The sequence below is a fragment of the Jaculus jaculus genome, chromosome 3 (genome assembly GCF_020740685.1).
Source record: "Jaculus jaculus isolate mJacJac1 chromosome 3, mJacJac1.mat.Y.cur, whole genome shotgun sequence".
Lineage (NCBI taxonomy): Eukaryota > Metazoa > Chordata > Mammalia > Rodentia > Dipodidae > Jaculus > Jaculus jaculus.
This window is the reverse complement of record NC_059104.1, coordinates 108556138-108580310: the sequence shown is the minus strand read 5'-3', so window position 1 is coordinate 108580310 and position 24173 is coordinate 108556138. Positions and strand designations below refer to the sequence as shown.

At 38.1% G+C, this 24173-nt stretch overlaps 1 protein-coding gene across 1 annotated transcript; it reads right to left on the bottom strand.

Moving 5' to 3' along the window:
• Positions 1–234: 234 nt before the first annotated feature.
• On the bottom strand, positions 235–24121 carry LOC123459461. Its single transcript, XM_045146082.1, has 19 exons — positions 24010–24121; positions 23151–23175; positions 21295–21366; positions 20343–20410; positions 19858–19882; positions 17004–17044; positions 16542–16563; positions 15858–15898; positions 15169–15190; positions 13424–13491; positions 12942–12966; positions 10978–11042; positions 10138–10162; positions 7052–7123; positions 6111–6166; positions 5620–5644; positions 2686–2726; positions 2224–2245; positions 235–406 (listed from the first exon to the last, which is right to left on the bottom strand). Exons 1-19 carry the CDS (start codon positions 24040–24042, stop codon positions 345–347), a joined length of 810 nt encoding a protein of 269 aa, XP_045002017.1. The 5' UTR covers positions 24043–24121; the 3' UTR covers positions 235–344.
• Positions 24122–24173: the final 52 nt, after the last annotated feature.

Here is a 24173-nt window from a genome sequence, read left to right as displayed (position 1 = left end):
CTCACAATATGTAGTTTCCTTTAAACATATGTTTTTTTTTTCTTCCATGAAAGCTTCAAATAATCAATGTAGGTGTTAAATTGGTGCCTGTTGTCTTGTAAGTTTTGTTTTATATTGTTATCAGAAAAGTCTTCATTAAAACCTCTTCATTTGTTTGGTTTACCTTAATCTTTCTTATTTTCTGAGTAATGATACTCATCCTATAGTCCTAAAATAACCATAGTATGGTTTTGGGGTTGGTTTAGGTGGCTTTACTCTTCACCAGGGACTTCATCTATGTGAGGTGGCCATCAAGGATAATATTCAATCCCGGTGAAGATGGAGCCACCAGCTTTGAAATTGTGTCATTTTTGGGGGGTGAAGCCATAGTCCCCAACCACATGTGGTGGTGAGTCCTTGTGGTGACCTAGGAAAAAGAGCACACTTGAGTGATTTGATCCATGCAAAAGCGGTTAATAAATTCCTTCCTTGTGAGTCTTACATCACAAGTATAGGAATTGAGTACAATAAATGTGATCCACATGCAAAATCTATAACACCTCAATAAATAAGATGCTTGGGTCTAATCAATCTTTCCATACATATTCTAGGCCCCAAGGACACTTAGTTACTTCTGGGGAAGGTATGAATGATTAGCTTTCAGCACCATTGCTGTGCTCTAATGTATGTGTTGGTGGTTCATCGATGACATCTTCCAGTGAAGTTGTCATTGGGGATAGAGGGGTGGAAGGTTCAAGTTAGGGAGGAGTTTTATTCAATTTTATATTACAATAATGAATGCTCCCTGGAGGAATTATGTTGGCCATGCTAGGTGAGTGACTCCTCCCTTTTCACCCTAGCTGCTCCTAAGGTCAGAAACAATTTTCTGCCACTTTTTGGTTCTCTTTCTGGGACTTGTCTCATACTAGAGACAACTCTTCTGGCTGATGCTGGGTCCCTGAGGTCTTCCCTCTCCGTTCATTTCTCCTGCTTGCTTCAATGGGTCATCAGCAGCCTTTCACCTTTGTTCTGTAATAAAAAAACTGAATCCAATAAGCTTTTAAGACTCAGTTGTCTTTTGGGACATGATGTGCCTAAAAAATGGGATGGTCTGTTTTTGTTTTTCCAATACAATTTCTGTGTGTCTAGTTAGTTTTGTGAGAGAGGAAGGTGGGTCTATGCCTTATATAGTGGGAGGAAAGGGAAAGCAATAGAGAAAATGGTGATTAAAGGAAGGCCCATTCAGGAGAACTGTGTCTGGGGAACTCTATACAAGAAAGTTAGGCCAGGTTCTTCAGGCATATCCAGCTAGCATCCATGATCAGGAACAAATAGGAGGTAGAGGGAATCCTGAAGTCTTTGTGGCTGGCCAGGCACAGTGTCCAAAGTTACCAGGTCATTCAGGAAATAGGAAAAACATGGTGGAGAAAGCTCTGGGTAAGAGGTATCATGAGAAGAGTGTTTTCAGGATATGGTCAGAGAGGAGGGACATGAGTCAATGCATGACACATTGCTTCTCCATGGCCCTACACAAGAAGACCTTATTTTCAGGTTCATGTCAGTGTCATGTGAGAGCTGTGACCCACCACATTCTCTGTATCAGAGGTCAATGCACAAAACTCAACACAGCATGTCATGGGCACAGTTTCTGAGAGGAAATAAGATAGGCTTGGAGGTTTGCCAATGGCAGGAGCAGAAAGAATAAGTCTTTGGGAAAAAAAAAGTCTTTAAATAGTAGTCCAGACAAGGGCATCCTCAGCTTGAAGACACCACTATCTCAATGATGTCTCTGAAAAGGTAAAAGCATTAGGCCTCTGCATGTATTTCCTTATGCTCCTTGACACCTTTTAGATACTGTCTGTCACCTGAGAAGAAGGCATAATCTGACCACCCTTGGGACTCTCTTTCATTGGATCTGATTAGGAACATGATTATTTAATCCATCTTCACACTTGGCAATCCTACTACTTATGAAATTCCATTGATCTGCATTACTAACTTCCATAAGAAAGTCAGTAGAAAGAGTGGATCACTAATCTTTCCTACACCAGATGAGGCAACACTGACTCATTGAACATCACTCTTAGTTTTACATTGATTGTCCTTACAGACTTCATGGAAGAATCATTTCATCTCAATGAAATCCCACACCTAACCCTCATTTCTATCAGGAATTCAGGTAGGGATCTTGGCACTGAAGCAGTAGGATAGTTCTTAAACACATGACTAATTTAGAATACATACCAGGCTTCAGATTGCTAGAGTCCTGCAAGTATAGCAAAGGAAACAAGGTGAGGATAAAGATATACCACTCACTTACTTACATAGGTTTGGCTGTCTTTAGATAACTTAGGCAAACAGATAGGGGAACAGTGGGTTCAGTCAATGGCCACACAACTCAAAACTGTCACATAACACACCACTACAAAGGAAAAATGCTTATTATGCACAGTATACTTCTCAAGATCGTTTACACAGACAGTGCAAAATCCTTCCTATGAGAAGGAAAATCATTACTTTGGGAAACCCTTCTACCATTCACTGAGAATGATGTGGTGACATTAATTGTGTTAGAGAGTGATGAGTTGGTTTGTAGGAGAGTTCAATTAACCTCTACACCACCAACTACAAGTGTCTGTGAAAGAATTATTCACATTGACTAACACAGAGCTGTATTTATATAAAAGTTGAAGAACAGTGCTTTACCTCATGCTGTGGTTCCTTTGGTGACTGTGCTGGTGACACACCTAGGATGAAACAGAGCAACTGTCAGTATGCTGGTAAGTGGTGGTTATAGATCACTTGGGGAGCTTTAGTTATGTGGACAAGGGCATAGGGAGGTGGATGATTAGCAATTGTGGAATAAGCTGCTGGTGGTCTCTCCTCCAGACTAGAAAAGAATGGGAAAGGAGCAGGAACGAATGACTCATAGGAACCTTGGCCTTACAGTTACAGACATTATAAATGATACACTATAATCACAGTGAAGTGAATTGTATGACACATGTCTGTCATTCCAGCACCCAGAAAATGAAGCCAGAAGGGTTTGGGGTAAATCATGGTGAATTTCATGAAATCCCTGTCTCACAATTAAAACAAATAATGAAGCTGTGATGACATATACTGTACACTGACATTCAATGGAAAACTCTTGTCTTTCTTCCTTCATGTTTTTAACCATCTAAATTGATAAGGTCCTCATGACATTTCCAAGGCTATTTCAATATACTTGGATACAGAATGCTGGTATAGGCTGCCATTTTGCACAGGATATGTAAGTTGATTAAATGCTAGTTTTGATGAGGAAATGGTCTCCATGCTAGCAAAAGAATTATATCTATTACTAGAGTTTTGCAACATAATCCTCAAACATAGAAGTCTCAAGTTAAAGTACAACCATCCAATAATAGTACACCATTTGCAAGGTCATTTTGCCTTTATGAACTGCGGGCACACTCTTTTGTTTCACTGTGTTCAGGATAGTCAGTGGATATTTTGTCACAACCTGTGAAGAAGATCTTTGTGACATATTTCTCAAATCCCAGGGATCTAGTTCACAGAGCCTTCTGTGTATGTGACATGATGCTAAGAGACCTGATTCACAAAAGTTAGCACAGGAAATAAAATTAAAATTTAAATGATCCTAGGAAGAAACAATTAAATCTTTAGCTATAGTGAATAGAGTTTTCCAATTTATTTCTAGACAATGAAAAAAATGGCTAAATCTTTACAGATTTGTTTGTATGACATATATTCATGCCTACATATCAGCTGTCTAAACAAGCATCTCTAAATCATTTATTTGGGTTTATTAAAAAGGACACACAAAACACTCACCACACTACTTACTAATGAAGGCAGGGTGCAGATGAAGAAGCAGGTCAGAAGAAATGCTTCCCTGGGGCATCCTATATACTCAGCATTTTATGCTTCCTAGGTGATTACTAACTACATTAGACTATTGGCCAGGAGAATGGTGTCATTTCTTTCTTCCTGGATTATGCTATCTTCCTTTGTGGAAGAAGTATGGATAGAGGATCAAGCCTTAACTGTGGAAGTAAGTCTCTGTACTTATGCTTAGAGTCCACATTATGGTGGTATGAGATGGTCAATCTGCAGAAAACTTTAACTATATACTATGACATATGATACTATATACTATATAGTGACATATAGTCACTTCTTCTTCTCATTTGGAAGTCAATGAAAATGTCATGTGGTCTTTACATGGGCCACAACTATCAGATCTGCCTATGTTACTACTATACTGCACCATTCTATATAATTCCCATGGCACTTTAAACAAGCTTTTTTCAAGGTCCTGGAACTGACACAAGGAAACTCCATTGTATTAGCTGATGTTCAGGAATATACAAAAAGTTACAAAAGTGTTAAAAATCCTAACAAAGATAATCACAACTTTCCTTTCATTCTGCATTTCACATGCCCTGTGTTTCTGTTGAGTAAGTAGCTACAGAGACCACACTAGACAGTCTCCATAGACATGTTCATCTGGGGATTGGCAGGGTTTGGGCACTGATGCTCCTAACCCAGAAGCATAAGAGAATCTGGCAACCAGGCAGACCACAATCTTTCAGTTCTTATTTATTCCTCCTGTAAGACCTTTAATAGACATTTTTTATATTAGGGTTAAAATGTCAAGTACATAAAGTTATTGAATAACGGGAAAGTTGGGGGGGAGGGAGGGAATTACTATGGGATTTTTTTTACAATCATGGAAAATGCTAATAAAAATTTTAAAAAATATTAAATTAAAAAATTAAAAACAATAAATAAACTATGGAAAAAAACTATTGAATAAATTTTATGTCTGTGGCCAGGTTCTAAGACATGTCCTAAGACTTATCAGAGGTAACTCATGTTGTCCTACTGATTGCGTTCATCTCCAATCCTATGCACTGAGCTTAACCAGGTCATATTAGTGATCATCTCATGAAGGACTATACCAAAGTCTGTGGAAACACCTTTCTGTAGTATAGTTTATGTGACAACTGAGGGAACTCTATGGATAGATAGAATCTATGAAGTAGAGCCTGGAGTACCTCAGGAATTCACAGGCTCTAGAGACTCTCAGCTCTCAGGCTAGTGTCTCCCTGACAAGGCATAAGTACAAGTGTGAAACAGAGAGGAACAGATAGGCCCACACATCTGGAGTCATGTTTCCACTTGTCTACATACAAATATGAGAGTTCAGGTTCTGTATCAGGGTTATATCAAGCCAACTTCAGTCATAAATACACTGAAGACTGGATGAATAATTTGCATAGAGTTCAAGTTTGTTTGCCACAGATTTGTTTAAGGAACTTGTTGAGGGCAATTGTATTTAAAACTTCAAATATCTTCTGAGGAAAAATAATCTCAGATATAACCACACATGTATTCAAAATCAAAAGCCATATTAGCACACAAGGCCCCAGCATTCATCATGTACAGAAGCCCAACCAAACCTAGCATGTGTGCAACTGCTTACTGACACTTGTACTTGTTTATTTTGCTCTCCAAAATCCTCAATCCTTTCAGCATCCAGAAAGTGAAAATTACAGTCACTTTTCAAAGGAGAATTCAGTAAGTATTACAAACATCTAGTTTTCCTTTTCCAAACAATTCTATAATACTTACCGGTTGAATTTTCATCAGCATCTATCTGCAATTATAGAATTAAAAACATCATAAGAATTAAGTCATGGGACTTGTGGGCACATGGTATCACTTCCCTTCCTTATATAGAAGACATCCAAAAAGCAGTGAAAAAGTGAAACCTTTGCAAAACAAAGATACTTCATTGGGAATCTATGATATCTGCATGGAGAACATATCTCTAACTCTCTTTATGTCATGAATTCAAAATACTTCATTATAGAAGAAGACACAGATTTCAAATTGGAGGAGGCCTAGTGTACAGTGTGTAACCTGATGCTGCCATTTCCAAATGTCCTTTTGCATAAGAGAATAGTTGGTATTGACTATTCCCCTATTCCAGACTGGATCTGCTATCTTGGGGTACCCGTAATGCTTGGTGTCATATTTTTATGTCAACCTCAACCAAAAACAAGAAATTAAGCAACATTGTAATTTCAGGCAAGGAAACATTGCTTGACCTTTTCACTTACTTCAGTTGGGGTTTTCTTGTCCAAGTGTTGCACTTCTGTAGAGCTGTCTGCTACATCTAGGAACACAAGAGAGTAACTGTTAGTCATTGGTGCAATGGCTCACATTTTACTTATAATACACTTGGAGGTTTATGGTTGTGCAGTAGAGCTTAGGTTGCATAGTTAATCCAGCAACCTTGTCAGTAAAATCAGACACTAAACAAGAAGCAGCAAAGAAATGAGAAGCTTATCCCTTGGCATTCTGCTGTTGGAAATGAAAGACAACAGAAAATAGTGTAAATGTCCTACACTCATAATGATCAGTTTTGAACCCCAGTGGGTTATATTCTAAAGCCACGAAACAATGTGAATTATAATTCATACTATGTGACATCTAATCAGAAACTATTTAGAATATTTTCACAAAGATTGTGATCTAAGAGTATTCAAGCCATATGGTTAATGGAGTGACATTTGTGAACGTGAAAACAAAGACTGCCAAAAAGTCTCCACTCCACAACACATCATAGATATTTGGGGATCCTGGAAAATAACCAACTCTTATATACTGCAGGAAAAATGGTAGGAAGAATGATCAAGATGCTTGATGGTATCTTAACCTCTCCTGCATCATCCTCCACTCTCAAGGTCAATAGTTGGACTAAACAGTAGTAGCCCCATCATGGAAAAATACAGACCTTGAAGACATTTTCACAGGAGAACTGTTATGTACTCCTTCAGAGCTTATTTCCAGAAGAACTATCATTACTGTATCTCACTGACAGGTGTCTTCCTATTACTATGTCTGGAATTTTTCAAAGCTACCTCAAAGCAATAAAACAAATACATTCTCATACAACTGTACCAGTACAATACTGCCACATGAACTTATAGTATCAGACCAATATGTGACATAATTACAAATTGACAAGAGATGAAGTTGAAACCTCCAAAACACTTACCAACTGAAGTACACTGTCTAAAGAGATTGACACAGGAGTTGAAAGATGAAATAACTCTGCGAATATATTGACCTGAAGAAAGTAAGAATTTAGAATTAAGTGAATAAAAAGCATTGCTGATATAGAAGTGTTTAGAACTTAAATGTGCATTAAAAAGTGTATAATAGTTACAATTTAAAGATTTAATAAGGGAATGGTAAACTATAGAGTAATTCAAACATGAGGAATTTAAAAATGTGAGTTATGAGGAAGCGTATTAGTGCATGCTTTTAATTCCAGTACTCAGGAGGAAGAGGTAGGAGGAACAAAAAGTTCAAGGCCACCCTGAGACTGCCGAATGAATTTCAGGTTGGTTTGAGCTAGGGTGGGATCCTACCTCAAAACACCAAATATATATGTACACATATGTGTGTGTGTGTGTGTGTGTATAATTTAAAAAAACAATTAATACAATAAAATCAGGCCACATAACCCCACTTCCAAATGCCACTGAAGCAAGACAAGTATTTTCCCACTGTCACAGGGAATATAAGGCCAGGACACTGCAGAGCTTTGACAGCCCTGGGCTGAGGAAACCTCAAGCATACAGACACACTAGCTATCACAGCTGATCTCATGACTCCGGAGAGCATAAAAAGGCATAGTTTAAAGAGTTTTATAACCATAATTTTTTTTTTGAGGTAGGGTCTCACACTGGCCCAGGCTGACCTAGGATTAACTACATATTCTGAGGGTGGGTTTGAACTCATGGATATCCTCCTACCTCTGCCTCTCAAGTGCTGAGATTAAAGACATGCACCAAAATGCCTGTTTATAGCCATAATTTGACCTAGATGAGGTGGACATATTGGAAGGACTTATTCCTTCAAGGCTCTCACAGGGGAAAATCTGAATAAGCCCATACATTTGAACAAACTCAATGATATTTCCAAAAAGAAAGTGCCAGGTCCCAATGATGTCAGTGAAGGAACATAGCAAATATTTATAAACCCAAACACATTTGACCTATGAAATGCAATGTTGGTGATGTAACATATTTGTCCAGTTGAGATGAATGGTTTTGTCCACAGAAAATCTTCCTGGGGATGCAGACACCAACTGTGGAATTGGAATGTAAAATGCCCATCAGATCCTCATATGTTTGTGATTAAGCCTCATCTTCCATGCTCAGTTGGTAGAATCTCTGGGAGGTTGGAGGTGGAGGATCTGTGAAACTATGGGCTGGACTTTGAGATTTACTAGTCCAGCTACTTGGTGATCAGAGCTAGATCATTCTTTCTGCTCTCTTCCAGCTGATATGACAGGATGTGATTCCCAGTGTCTGCTGTGTGATGCTTTCCCTTCCATGATGAAACTTTTCCTCAAAACTGTAAGCTTGAAACACCACCCTCCTCCCATGAGCTGCTTTTTGTCAGGTGTGTCCTCCCTCCCCATGCCAACAAGAAGCTCACAGCAATACCAGTGTTAACTATGGTCACACAAACTGGAATCAAACATTATTTCCATGCAGGGGTAAATAGTTGAACACCTTTCAATTCAAATGCACTCATTAGTGAGAAAGGCAGAATCTTAAATATATATGAATTAGTAAAACAGAGCATGGAAAAGATGAACTCTGGTTCCCACTGACTGACATTATGAAAAAGACAAAAGTATATAAGGTGTTTCCTGGGCTTCTGAGAAACTGGGCAAAGATTGGTGATAGAAACATAGTGTATGTTATGGTTGAAAAAGGAATGATGGGCTGGAAGGATGGCTTAGCAGTTAAGGCACTTGTCGATGTGGTCCAAGAAATTCAACTCTCCAGGTCCTACATAAGCCAAATGCACAGTGACACATGTGCACAAGTTCCTACATGTGCAAAAGGGCAGACACTTCTGGAGTTCTATTGCAGTGGCTGGAGACCCTGCCATGCCAATTCTCTCTTTTCTCTCTCTCTCTTTCTCTCTCACTCACTTTCAGATAAAAAAAGGCAGCATGTTTGGCTTGCCTCAAAAAAGGACTGATACTGTGATCCTAAAAAATAATTATGTGAATATATAAATCTCAGAAATATACATTCCAAGGAATGAAACAATGTAAAATGCTGAGTCAGGCTAGAAATTCAACTATGAAACATACCACATTTTCATATGGACTCTCTCCCATTTTATGAAGCCATGAGCTACCAGAAGAATCTGGGATTTTATATCACTCACTTGTGAATGTCTGCAGGTGAATGCTATCTCAGCTTTTTTTCCTTCAGGTTTTTGAGATAGGGTCTCACTTTAGTCATGTTGACCTGGAATTTGTTACACAGTCTCAGGCTGCCATTGAACTCATGGTGATCCTCTAACCTCTGCACCAACCACTGATTGCCAGAAATAACTATGTGTGTCACCACACCCAGCCTCTCTCATGACCACTGAGGCAATCATGATAGTGTTTGGGATCTTTGTAAACTGCAATGTCCCTGGTGTGCATAATAGAGATTTTTTTCTGCAATATTGGGAAGTGAAGCATAAGATCTCTACATGCAAAATAAGTTCTCTACCAAATGAGCTATATAACCAACTCTGATGTCTAGGACTCTTACACAGTGCCTACTAAACTTCTGGTGGGATAAAAAGAGATGTACTTTAAGAGCAATATTGGAACACATGTTTGGGAATCTTTTGTGGATTTTGTACCCCACAGTTGGTGAGTCTGGTCACTTACCTCTGTGCTTTGGTTTATCCAACTGTGGAAGGGTACACAGGGAAACAAAACTGCCATACATGTATTTGATGAGATTGGAAGTAATTAATGTAGGTCCATATAGTGAATTTCTTTCTTTCTTGAGAAATTGACTTTTGAAATTAGGTTGAGTAATTAGGATAAAAATTCATGTCCTCAGGGTAGGAAAAAAACAACTTATATATAGACACACAGCCACTCACAAAATCTGAAACCAAATATACAGAAATCTGCTGAATCCAGGGACTGTACTCATAATACTCCTTCCCAGCAGAAGGCACAGATCACAGTGGTAAACCATATAAAAGAATCAATATTTACACCATTCTTATTTAAAACATGTATTCAGAAAGTGGTTTCAGAATACATACACAATCTCCTGTTCCTTGATCCAACCTGTAATGGAGACAGGAAGAAACTATCAGAGTTCCAGATCAAGCTGTGTTCTTTGCTCAGATTCTTTGGATTGCCCAGTGATGTGGGAAAATGGGATCCACTATAGAAAAGAACATCCAGTCCAATACTGTATTATCTCTTCTGTTTTGAAGCCAAAAGGCATGTGATATGGAGTACTTTGTGAAAAAGAGTACTGTTGAAACTTATGTTGTTTCACAGCAGTGATTTCTCTGTTTGATCTTCATTGAGAGTTCCTAAGATACGTAGCTACATTATAGAGAAACCTAGAAACATCTTGTTCTTGGTTGAACTTCCTCAGTTCCAAAGGGGAGGGTGAGGTATCTGTATGTTCCCCTTTTCTACACCTGGTCTCATGACTGAAAGGTATTATCAATACCACATTCTGGACATAATAATCTTCCACCACACTGACTTCAGGGAATACCCTTAACTCTATCCAAACCATAGAAGTTTCGGGAGAGGGTACGTAGACAAAACATACATGCAGTTTTTGAACCTACAAAATAAGCCTGTCCACATTTGACTAAAAATAACTCAAATTTTAATCTAAATATAAATGCTGCAGATAAAGAAAGATAACAGAATATGCAGTGTGCAAGCTGCACTGGCATTTGTAAAGACTCTTGAATTCAAGGGTGAGTTGGTAAATTTCTATTCTGCCCCCCTCCTAGGCAAACACTCTAATAACTATAGTGTACATTATAAACCTCACTGTTCATGTATGCTATCCACCAAAAAATAAAGGAATTATGAAAGTATACTTTCTAGCTTTGCAAAAGAACAAACTGTATTACCTGGACATAATGGGTCTGAGTATGTTCAGTCGTGGATGGAGTAATTTCATCCTCCTTTGGATCATCTAGAAGGACACAAAGTAACTCTCAACTGATGGTGCACTTATTAATGAATGAGGGCTTCTTGTTTGGTATGGTAAAATGTCAAGGGCTTAGTTATAATACAAGAATTCATGGGTGTTCTTGATGAATAACCATTGTTGTCCTCTGACAGAAAAATACCAAGCATGAGAAGCCTTATGAGAACTGAGGATCGGTATGTTTTACTTTCTAGGTAATAGGAGCCTAGCATAATGTGAAACAGCCATTCTTCAATGGGAGCAACCCTTTAAAACATGTTATCACTAAATGTCAGTGTTCTATCACTTCTTCTGATCATTTTGAAACCCAGTGGAATGATACTAGTGTCTGCACATCGTTAATCATATTTTTAAAATTTTCTTTGGTTACTTTTATTTATTTATTTGAGAGCAACAAGCAGAGGGAGAAAGATGCAGAGAGAGACAGAGAGACAGAGAGAGAGAGGAAAGTGAGAGAGAGAGAGAGAATGGGCACGCCAAGGCCTCCAACCACTGCAAATGAACTCCAGACACATGTGTCCCATTGTGCATCTGGCTAACGTGGGTCCTGGGGAATCAAAGCTCGAACCAGAGTCCTTAGGCTTCACAGGAAAGTGCTTAACTGATAAGCCATCTCTCCAGCCCTGTTAATCATAGTTTAAGCTGCTAATATTCATGATAAATGTTCTGTATTCAGCTTTCACTGCATAAGGTTTTATCATGGATAAGATACACATTATACTAGGGAAAAGAATTTAACACTGGTCACAAACTGTAATGATATATACTTATTAATCCTTTGTCTTACAATAATAAATGATTTAAGAGTGAGAGATATTGTCATCAGTGTGGTTTAATAAGATCCAATAAATGTCCTTTAGGGGGGTTAGGGACACATACTAGCACAGGATAACCTGTAATTCATTATGTATTCTTAGGCTGGCCATGAACTCAAAGTTATTCTCCCATGTATGCCTTTCAATTTGTCAGTCATATAAAGTCTTTAATAAGCACAAATAGACCTTTTTTACCCCCTTGGATCATGGTGAAATGATCAAGTGTATTGAAATATTTCTCTAATTTTCATGTTTGAGAGAAGATTCTAAGAGACAACCCCAGACCTTATGGTGTTGGTTCATAGTGGCCTTTTGACTTATTCCATCTACAAAGACTTGCAAAATGACATAAAACATCAGGGTATATTTGAGATTTTCACATTAAAGACTATGCCAGTTTCTATGGAAATATTTTCCAAATGCTTCTTCACTGTATGTAAACACTGTGGCAAGTTTCTATGGATGGGCCTCATGTGTCAATTTGAGTTCTTTGGGACTGTAGAGGAACTGGAATCGCTCTGCCCTGGGACTTATGCCTCAATGACAGAGTGAAGGAAACTGCACTGGCACATTCTCCTGGAACACGATTTCAACTACTGTCTATACACAAATTTGACAGCAAATATGGTGCATTTTTGTCCTGTGGTGATGTGTGGAAACAAGTCAACTCTAGTTCTAAACGTTCTGAGGTCTGAATGACTTAATTTGTATAACCCAAGTAAGGGATATGTTTGTGATGAACACTTTTTAGAAAGGCTGAGGTCAATTTCTGAGTATGAAATATCTTTTGAGCAACATAATGTACCGCATGTATTCAAATCTAGGCAAGATCCATACACTATTCATGCATAGAGGGCAACATAAGTGAAAAATGTGTGCAACTGCATGCAAGAAGTGCAGAAAACTTGACTCTATGTTCTTAGCTAAACAATCACCATCTTTTTGAAATGCCCTCTACCCTTTTCAACTCCAGAAACACAGAATCCCAGTTCCTCTCTAAAGAATACTTAGTAAGGATACAACACATATCTTATGATTTACAGTTTTTCATCTTCAAGAAATTACTTACAGTTTTCACTTTCAACAGAAGCCACCTGCAATTAGAGAAGCAAAGGAACTATAGGAACTATGTCATGGGAGCAGTGGACAAATGGTATAGTTTCTCTTCCTATGTTGGTAACATACCAGAAACATTACCAAAGTGAAAGCTTTACAAACAATGGTAAGGTACATTATTGAAAAGCATGATGTTTTCCTAGGGATGTATCTGTAAGGCTCTGTAGATAATGAATTATAAATCATTGAAAACAAGGAATGAAAATGCATTTAACCCAGCGGAGACCCAGCATACAATATGTTTCATAAAGATGTCATTTGAAAATGACCTTTTGCACAGTTTGGAAGGGCCTATTCTTCAACCATTTCAGAAAACAGAATACAATACTTGTAAATATCTATAAAACTTAGTGTCATGTATTCATGGCCAAGTTCAACTAAAACAGGAAGTGAAGAAAGTAACTTTTTATTTCAGGCAAGGAAAGGTTGCTTTACCTTGTCATTGGCCTCACTGTCTTCATAATTATTGGTGTGTGGCTGATCATAAACAGTACCATCGCCAACTAGGAAGACAATAGAATAACTGTTAACCACAGGTGAGAGTCTCATGTTTTACTCAGATCATACTATGTATATTACTGTGATTTGAAGACCAGATTCAGTGGCTGCAACAGTAAAGATGCTGCAGAAAATGAGTACCTGGGCCCTTCATGGTCTGCTAATGTAAAAACAGGACATAGTCTTGAAAGAGGGCTAGTGTCCTATCATTTACAGTGGTCTCTTTGAAAACCAGAGAGATGATATTTTAAATCCATTAAGCCATCTGGTTCATAATGCATGCTAAGTGAAATCTAATACAAATTCTTAAAGGAATTATCCTCACACTATCATAGACAACTGTTCAAGGGTATTCAAAACAAAAAGGTTTAGGGAGTGGCATCAGAGACCCTGAAAACACACAAGTCCAAATTTTCCCCTCCAAAATACATTTTATGTAATTAAGCATGCCCTTGTAACCAGAATGAATGATGGAGAGAGGAACATTAATGTATGTTGTAGGTCACTGTAGGAAGAGTGAGAATATCTGTCTCTTCCTTGGCTCACTTTTTAAGCCCTTATCCCCAGGTTCATGTCAGTGCTATGTGAGACTTGTTCCCATTACATTTCTTATAAGTAGGTCACTGATAAAAACCTAATATAAGAGTTCATGGACACAGTTCTTTAAGAGGACTACCAAAGGCTTGAAATTTTGGCAGCAGTATAAACAGAGAGGAGTAGATCCTCAAAGACAGCTCTTTGTAAACAGTCAGAAACAAGGCACATCCAATGTGTACACAGCACTGCTTACAAACATGCCTTTGAAAAAGAATAGCACAAGAGCCTCCATACATATTTCCTTGTCTTTACTAATACATTTCAGATGCCCTCATCCTCCTGAGCAGAAGGTGCAACCTAACTGATACTGGGTCCTCCCCATTGGATCTGACAAGGATCATCTGATAGCTATTGTCACTATTTTTAAATATGTTATTTATATATATATTTATTTATTTGAGAGAGAGAGAGAGTAGGAGAAATGGGAGAGAGAAAAGAGAATAGGCATGCCAGGGCCTATAGCCACTGCAAATGAAAACTAGACGCTTGCGCCTCCTTGTGCATCTGGTTCATGTGCCTTGTAGGGAACTGAACCTGGCTCCTTAGGCATTGCAGGCAAACACCTAAACTGTGAGGCCATTTCCCCAGCCCATATTCATACTTGATACATGTGGCACTAAGCAAATTCCACTGATCTACATTACAAACTCCCAGAAAAAGTCAATAAGGATAGTGGAGGATCTAAACAATCCTACACACACACAAAAAGGTGACTTTCACTCATACAGAATCAACCTCAGTTTCTATATATATATATACACACACACATATATCTTATGGCAGAACATCTTCACCTGAACACCACACACTCAATCCTCTTTTTTTTTGGTTTTATTTTTGTTGTTTGTTTTCTTGAGGTAGGGTCTCACTATAGCTCAGGCTGACCAGGAATTCACTATGGAGTCTCATGGTGGCCTTGAACTCATGGAAATCCTCCTACCTCTGCCTCCAGAGTGCTGGGATTAAAGGCGTGTGCCACTACACCCGGCTCAACCCTGTTTCTTAGCAGGAACTCAGATCCAAGTATCTCAAGACTGAAACAGTAAGATACTTCCCTAACAAATGGCTTGATTCAGAATACATACCAGGTTCTGGTCTGGTGGTATCCTGCAATTATAGAAAAAAATACTGTTTGTTCAAGGTATGCCATACACTTTATATAAGTATGGTTTATTTTGATAATGTAGGACAACAGACAGAGACACAATACATTTAAGCAATGGTAACATTGCTACAAAGCTGTCCCATAAGAGACCATGCCAAAAGGCTATTAGATTTCACATTCAGTATGTTTCAAAACTTCTTTTATACCTTCATTCTAACCAAAACACTTTTCTGTAAATTGCTTTAAAAAATTTATTTCAAAGAAACGGAGTGAGTAACTATAGCTGTTCCAGGAGTACCAGGGTTTTTGTGTCTGCAAACAAGTTGCAAATGCATACATGACTTTGTGAATCTGGATTTATGTTGGTACTGGGGAATCAAAGCTGTGCTGGCCAACTTTAAATGCAAGTTCTTTTAACCACTGAGTCATTTCCCCAATCCTCAGATACACAATTCTTAGAACAAGAAGGAATATCATTTGTGAGGTAAATACTGTAACATTCATTTATCATAGATGTGATAACATTAACTATAGAAGAGAGTAATGCATCCTTTGACAGGAGATTGCCAGTCAAGTGCACCCAACCCAGAACATATTTCTGTCTAAGAGTAATGCACATTGACTGACAATGGATCTAAATTTCTATGTAACTTTTTAAAGTGCTCTTACAGTATTTTCTGATTCTTCTATCATTTTGCCTGGCAGAACATCTAGAAGGAAACATAACAACCATTAGTTTGTAGGTGACTAGTGTTTATGAATCACTCATGGGTGTTCTGTAGGTATACATGAGGGTATGGCGCTGGATAGAAAGTGTGAACTGCTGAGGTACCAACTTCCTGACTAAAAGAAGGATGGGAAAGGTGCAGGAAGTAATCACTCATAGAAAACTTGGACTTGATGCTAAAATCACTGTAATTGATATGCAATATTCAAGCTGAGCTGAGTGGGGTTGCACATGATTCTAATCCCAGAACTCAGAAGGTGGACCCACAAGAGTTTGAGGCCATCTGGGGTGCACAGTAAATATGACATCCTATAACAAAATGAACAATGAAGCAGAAGTGGTGTAGAAGGTGCACTATCAGTCAATGGAAGATTCCCATCATTCTCCTCATGTTTTGAAAGACATATAAATTGTTAAGATCTTCTTGACATCTCCAAGAACATTTCAATATATTGGGATCAAACCTCACTTTGTGTTGACTATTCATACAGTCTTCATGGAAGAATTGTTTTGTCTCATTGGCTTCCCACACCCAACCCTCATTCTTGTCAGGAAGTCAGGACACAGATCTTGACACTGAAACAATAGGATAGGTCTCAAACATATGACTAATTTAGAATACATACCAGGCTTTAGTGTGGTAGAGTCCTGCAAGTATAGAAAAGGTAACAAGGTGAGAATGAGGATATCCCGCTCACTTTATTTATATAGGTTTGTATTTCTTTTGATAAGTTAGGAAAACAGACAGGAGAACAGTGGGTTCAATCAATGGCCATACACCTAAACAGTGTCACAAAAGACATCACTACAAAGGGCAAAGGGTTTTAATGCATAATGGACTTCTGAAGACCTTTTACACAGTACAAAATCCTTAGTATGAGAAGGAAAATTTTTCCTTGGGGAAATCCTTCTACCATTAACATATAGGTACATGGTGACAGTAATATTCCTACAGAGCCATGAATTGCTTTGCAGGAGAGTTAAATTCATTTCCACACCACCCAGTAACAAATGTCTGTGCAAGAATTATTCACATTGACTGAAACACAGAGATTTATTTCTATAGGAGATGAAGAATAGTACTTTACCTTGCACTGTGGATCCTTTGGTGACAGTGCTGACAACACACCTGGGATGAAACAGAGCAACTATGAATTTGCTGGTAACTGGTGGTTTGGATCATGTGGGGAGCATTAGTTATGTGGACAAGGGAACAGGGAGGTAGATGATTAGCAAGTGTGAACTAAGCTACTGGCAGGCTCTCATGCAGGATAGAGAAGTATGGGACAGGAGTTGGAATGAATTACACATAGAAACCTTGGTTTTATAGTTACCAGCAGTATAAGTGATACACTATAATCAAAGTGAACTGAATTGGGTGACACATGCACGTGATCCCAGCACCCAGAAAGTGAAGTCATAAGAGCTTGAGACCATTCATAGGGAATTTCATGAATCCATGGACTGCAGAAATCCCTGACTCATGATTAAAACCAATAATGAAGCTGCAATGGCATATACTGCACACTGACATTCAATGGAAGACTTTTGCCTTTCTTCCCTCATGATTGAAAAACCATCTGAATTGATAAGGTCCTCCTGACATTTCCAAGGGCCTTTCAAATGACTTGGATCCAGAATGCTGGTATAGGTTGCCATTTCTTATAGGATATGCTAGTTGACTCAATGTCAGTTTTGATGATGACATGGTCTCCATGTTAGCAAACACATTATGTCATATCTATCACTAGAGTTTTGCTACATGATCCTCAAATATAGAGTTCTCAAGTACAACCATTTGATAATAGTCCACCATTTCCAATGTCATGTTGACTTTATGAACTCTGTCTGCACACTGTTTGGTTTCACTGTGACCAGGATAGTCAGAAGATATTGAGTCACACTCTGTGAAGGACATCACTGTAAGATCTTGTTTGAATCCCAGAGAGCATTCTCTGTATGCTACATGATTCTTAGAGACATGATTTGGCATAGTTAGCACAGGAAATAAACATACAACCTAAATTATCATAGGAAGAAACATTCAAATCTTTAGATCTAAAAAATGGAGTTTACTAATTTATTTCTAGGTGCTGAAAATATTGCTCAATTTTCACAGATTTTAGTTTGTGTCACACATGTTCATGATGATGTGTCAACAGTCTAAATAAGCGTCTAGATATCATTTATATAGTTTACGCAAAAGGACACACAGGACAATAACCACACCACTTGCTAATGAAAGCAGGGGGCAGATGAAGCAGATCATGAGGAATGCTTCTGTGGGGATCCTCTTCACTGAGCTTTGGCCCCCCCCTCCCTATTTCCTATGTGATTTCTTACTACATTTCATTCTTACCAGAAGAATGTTGTCATTTGTTTCTACTTGGATTATACTATATTACTTTGTGCAAGAATAATGGATAGGGAATCAGGCCTTAATGGTGGAAGTAAGTCTCTGTATTTATGCTTACAGTCCACATTGTGGTGGTATAAGACATTCAATCTACACAAGGCCTTAACTAAGCACTATGATGTGTGGTGACACTCTGGTCATTTCTTCTTCTCATTTGGCAATCAATGAAAATGTCATGTGGTCTTTACATGGACCAATACCATCAGATCTGCCTATGTTACTACTCATTACACCATACAATTTAATGTCTATGTACTTAAAAGATTTCTTTTCATGGTTCTGGAAATGATACTATGAAACTCTCCATCATATTAACTGGTGATCCTAAGTTCATAAATATAAAAAAGTTAAAAGTGTTGAAAGTCATAACAAAGATAATCACAACTTTCCTTCCATTCTTCATTTTCTATGTCCTGTGTTTCTTCTCAGTTAGTGGTACAGAGACCACAGTAGGCAGTCACCATAGCCATATTCATTTGGGAAGTGTCAGGGTTTGTGGCCTGATGCTTTTACCCCAGTAGGATAAGAAAATCTGAAGCAGTATGTCAACCAGGCAGACAACCAACTTACAGTTCTTGTTTATTCCTCCTCTGAGGTCTTTAATAGGCAAACACTTGAGCATTTTGTTGTTTTAAAGTTAAATTGTCAAGTGCACAAAACTATTGAACTAATTTTGTTTGTAGACAATTTTTAAGACATGTCCTAAGACTTTTCAGAGGTAATTATTATTGTCCTATCTATTATTGTCTTATTGATTGCTTTCACCACTAAACCTATGCATTGAGCTTAAACAGGTTATATTTGTGCTAGCCACATGAACAACTATGCCAAAGTCAGTGGAAACACCTTCACGTTACTTGTATAGTTAATTTGACAACTAAGGAAACTCTAAGGCTAGATTGGATCTATGAAGTAGAGCCTGGACTACTTCAGGAATACACAGGCTCTATAGACTCTCTGTTCTCAGGTGAGTGTCTCCCTGACAAGTCATTAACACAATTGTTAAACAGAGATTAACTGGTATGTTCTCATGTATGGAGTCTTCTTTCCACTTGTCCACATGCAAACATGAGAGCTCAGGTTGCTTATCAGGGTGATATCAAACCAAATTTAGTCAGAAGTGTACTGAGGACAGGATGAATAACTTAAATAGAATTCATTTAAAGTATATTTGCCATAGATTAGTTTAAGGAACTGATTGAGGGCAATGGTGTCTTAAATTTCCAATGTCTTCTGAGAAAACATAACTTCACACATAATCAAACATATTCAAAGTCAAAAGCCATATTAGCTCACATGACCCCAGCATTCTTCACATACACAAGCCAAAGTAATCCTAATGTGAGTATAAGTGGTTCAGACAATTGACTATAACTAATGAACTATAAAGTGTTCTTTTTTCCCTAAAAACTATCCTCAATCCTCTCAGGCTCCAAAAAACAAGAATTACCATCACTCCACAGAGAGAATTCAATAAATATTCCAACATTGAGTTTCCCCTTCCAAAGGAATTCTAGAATACTTACCACTTAAATTTTCACCAGCATATATCTGCAATTATAGAAGCACAGATATTGTAAGAACTAAGTCATGGGGTTTGTGGGGCACATGATATCATTTCCCTTCCTTATATTGAAGACATACAGGAGCCAATCAAAATGAAAGGGTTACCAAACAATGATAAGATACATCACTGGGAGCCCATGATGTCTGCCTGGAAAATTTATTTCTATCTGTCTTTAGGTCATGAATTCAAAATATTTCATCCTAGGAGAAGAAACTGCTTCCAAGTAGGAGTAGGCCTAGTGTACAGTGAGTAACCTGAAGCCACCTTTTACAAATGCCAGTTCACATTATTGAACAGTTGGTATTGATCATTCTACTATTCCAGAAAATAGGATCTGCTTTATTTCATTATCTTTTATGCTCCATTTCATATTTTATGCCATTCTCAACTACAAACAGGAAATTAAGCAACACTGTTAGTTCAGGGAAGAGCAGGTAGTTTTACCTTTTCACTCACTTCAATTGGGGTTTCCTTGTCCATATATTCTGCCTCTGTAGAGGCATCTGTTACATCTAGGAACAAAACAGAGTAACTGATAGTCTTTGGTGCTATGACTCATGTTTTACTTAGAATACACTTGGAACTTCAGGTTGGTGCAATAGAGCCTAGGTAATTATTCCATCAGCCTATCATTGAAATCAGATACTAAACAGGAGCAGCAAAGAAATGAGAAACTTATCCTTTTGCATTCTGCTAATGACAAAGAAAGACAACAGGAAATAGTGTAAGTGTCCTATCACCCATAATGATCACTTTTGATCCTCAATGGGCGATATTCCAATGCCATGAAAAAGTGTCAATTAAAATTATTACCATGTGGCATCTAATCACAAACATTTTAGGATATTGTCACAAAGACTATGATCTAAGAGTATTCCAAAAATATAGTGAAGTGGGTGATATCCGTGAACATGAAAACATAAAGACTGCCAAAAATTCTCCCATCCACAATACATCATATGTATTTGGGGATCCTAGAAAATAACCAATATCTATATACTGAAGGAAGGATTATTCACGATCAAGATGCTTGATAGTATCTTAACCTCTCCTGCACAGTTCTCCACTCTCTAGTTCAAGAGTAGGATTAGACAGTAGCAGTCCCATCATAGAGAAAATTCAAATCTTGAAGACCCATGCATGGAAGAACTGGAATGTACTCCTTCACAGATGCTTGCCAGAAGAACTATTATTAGGGGATCTGACTGACAGATCTCTCCCCATAACTGTGTATGTCTGGATGTTTTCAGAGTTATCTCAAAGATATACAAAAACAAAAATATTCTCACAGAAATGGAACTGTACAATTCCACCACATGAACTTACAGTATCAGACCAACAGGAAACGTAATTAGAAATTGACAAGAGATGAGGTTGAAATCTCCAAAATACTTACCAATTGTAGAACACAGTGGAAAGACATAGTTGGAAAAGTGAGGAGTGGAAAAAGCTCTGCGCATATGTTGACCTGAAGAAAATAACAATTTAGAATTCTGTGTGGAATGCTACAAAACAATGCTGATATACAAGTGTTTAGAACTAAAATGTGCTTTACAAAGGATATAATAATTATCATTTAAAGGTTTAGGGCATGGTGGTACATGCCTTTAATCCAAGTTTTTGGGGGCAGAGGTAGGAGATTCACTGTGAGTTCAAGCCCACCTGAGACTACTGAATGAATTCCAGGTATACTTGAGCAAGGAGACCCTATCTGGAACCATGCGCCCTGCCAATTTTTTAATTTAAATATTTATAAATTTAAATGTTTATAAAGCCAAACATAAAGCTGGGCGTGCTGGCGCATGCCTTTAATCCCAGCACTCGGGAGGCAGAGGTAGGAGGATCACGGTGAGTTCAAGGCCACCCTGAGACTCCGTAGTGAATTCCAGGTCAGCCTGGGCTAGAGTGAGACCCTACCTCAAAAAAAACCAAAAATAAATAAATAAATACATAAATAAATAAAATAAAATAAAATAAAAAACCAAACATACTTGTACTATGGAATGCCAATGATGTAACATATTTTTCCAGGAGAGGTGAAGAGCTATGTCCATAGAAAATCAATTATGTTACACACTCACACATTTTCATGGGGGGGGGGGGGTGTCTCTCATTTTCAGAAAACATGATTTGAATGGAATATTCTGGGACTTTGTATCATTTTCCTATAAAAGTCTGCAGGTGAATGCTATCTCAACTTCTTTTTCCTTTGGGGTTTTTTGTTGTTGTTGTTGTTTTTGGTTTTGAGGTATCTTCTCTTGCTTTGGCTCATGTTGACCTGGAATTCACTATGAAGTCACAGGCTGGCCTCCACTCATAGTGATCCTAACTGTGCAACCACTCCTGTGTGCTGGAATAAAATAAGTATGCCACCATACACAGCCTCTCTCATGACAATTGTGGTGGTCATGATAGTGTTTGAGATCTTCATTAACTGCAATGTCCCTGACATGCATAGAACAATTAGAGTATTTTTTTTTTCTGTACATCAATTTGGGAATTGAACAATAGCATTCCTGCATGCAAAATATGCTCTCTACCAATTGAGCTATATAACCAACACTGGTAGTCCAGAACTCCTACACAGGGCCTACTGAGCTAAGGGAATAGAGGTGGACCTTTAAAAGCAAAATTAGACCACACATTTGGTAATATCTTGTGGCTTTTTCACTCCACAATTGCTGAACCTGGACAATTACCTCTGTGTCTTGGTTTTATTCATCCGTGGAGGGGCACACAGGGATATAAAGCTACCATACATGTATTTGATGAGGCTGGAACTAAATCATGTATGCAGAGTCTGTGTTGTGAATATATTTTTTTCTTCAGACACTGCCATTGAAAATTAAGCTGGGTAATTGGGATAAAAATTAATGGCCCAGGCATGGTGGAACATGCCTTTAATCCCAGCACTCAGAAGGCAGAGATAGGAGAATCACAGTGAGTTTGAGACCACCCTGAGATGACATAGTGAATTCCAGGTCGACCTGAGTTAGAGTGAGAACCTCTCTCAGAAAAATAAAATAAAATAAAAATTAATGTCCTCAAGGAAAAAAAGACCTAAATATAGACATGCAGTCATTCACAAAATCAAAGAAAAGAAAGGGAAGACTGCTAAATTCAGGGTCTATATCCTCAATCATCCTTCCCAGCAGAAGGCACAGATCACAGTGGTGAACCAGATAAAAGAACCAATATTTATACCATTCTTAATTAAGACATGTCTTCAGAAAATGATTTCAGAATACATACACAATCCTGTCTTCCATGAGCCAACCTGTAATGGAGAGAGGAAAAAAAAAATCTAAGTTTCATATCAAGCTGGGTTCTACTTGACCAGATTCTTTGGTTCTCCCAGTGACTTGGGAAAATGGGATCCAGGATAGAATAGTCAGTCCAAGGCGTCTTAGTCTCTTCTGTCTTGCTGTCAAAAGACATGTGATGCTGGGAACATTGTGAAAGAGAGTACTTAAGACACTTAAGCTGTTTCAAAGACTAGTTCTGCCTGTCTGGCCTTCATTGAGAGTCCCTAGTACACACAGCTACATGATAGAGAAACTTAGAAACGGCCTGTTATTGAGTGAGTTTCCTCCTTTCTAAAGGGGAGAGCGAGGGGTCTCTATGGCCCCATTGCCTATACCAGGCCTCATCACTGAAAGGTATTATCAATATGACAACAATGGACATAAGACTCTTCTACCACACAGAACTCAGGGGACACCCTAAACTCTATTCTAAACATAGAAGCCCTCAGAAGTATGAGAAGAGGGTACTTAGAAAAAACACATTGACTTTTTTCCTCACATATTCTTTTTTGACCATACCTAACAAGCCTCTTCACATTTGAGTAAAAACTCAAATTTTAATCTCAATATAAACACTTGCTCCAGGCAAATGAAGATTCCAGAATAATGCAGTGAGCCACCTGCACTGGCATTTCCTCTTGACATCAGGGGTTAGTTGGTAGAATTCCATTTCCTCCCCTTCCTAGGTAAAATGTCCATTACCAGTAGGGTATATGATTAACCTCAGTGTTCATATAATATCCACCAAAAATTAAGGAATAATGAAAGTATCTTTTATAGCTCTGCAAAAGAAAGAGATGTATTACCTGAACAAAATGTGTCTCTCTATGTTCTGTCATGGATGGACTAATTTCCTCCTCCTTTGGATCAACTAGAAGGAAACAAAGTGACTCTCAACTAATGGTGCACTTATTTCTGAATCAGAACTCTTTGCTTGAAATGGTGAAAGGTCAAGTGCTTAATTATACTA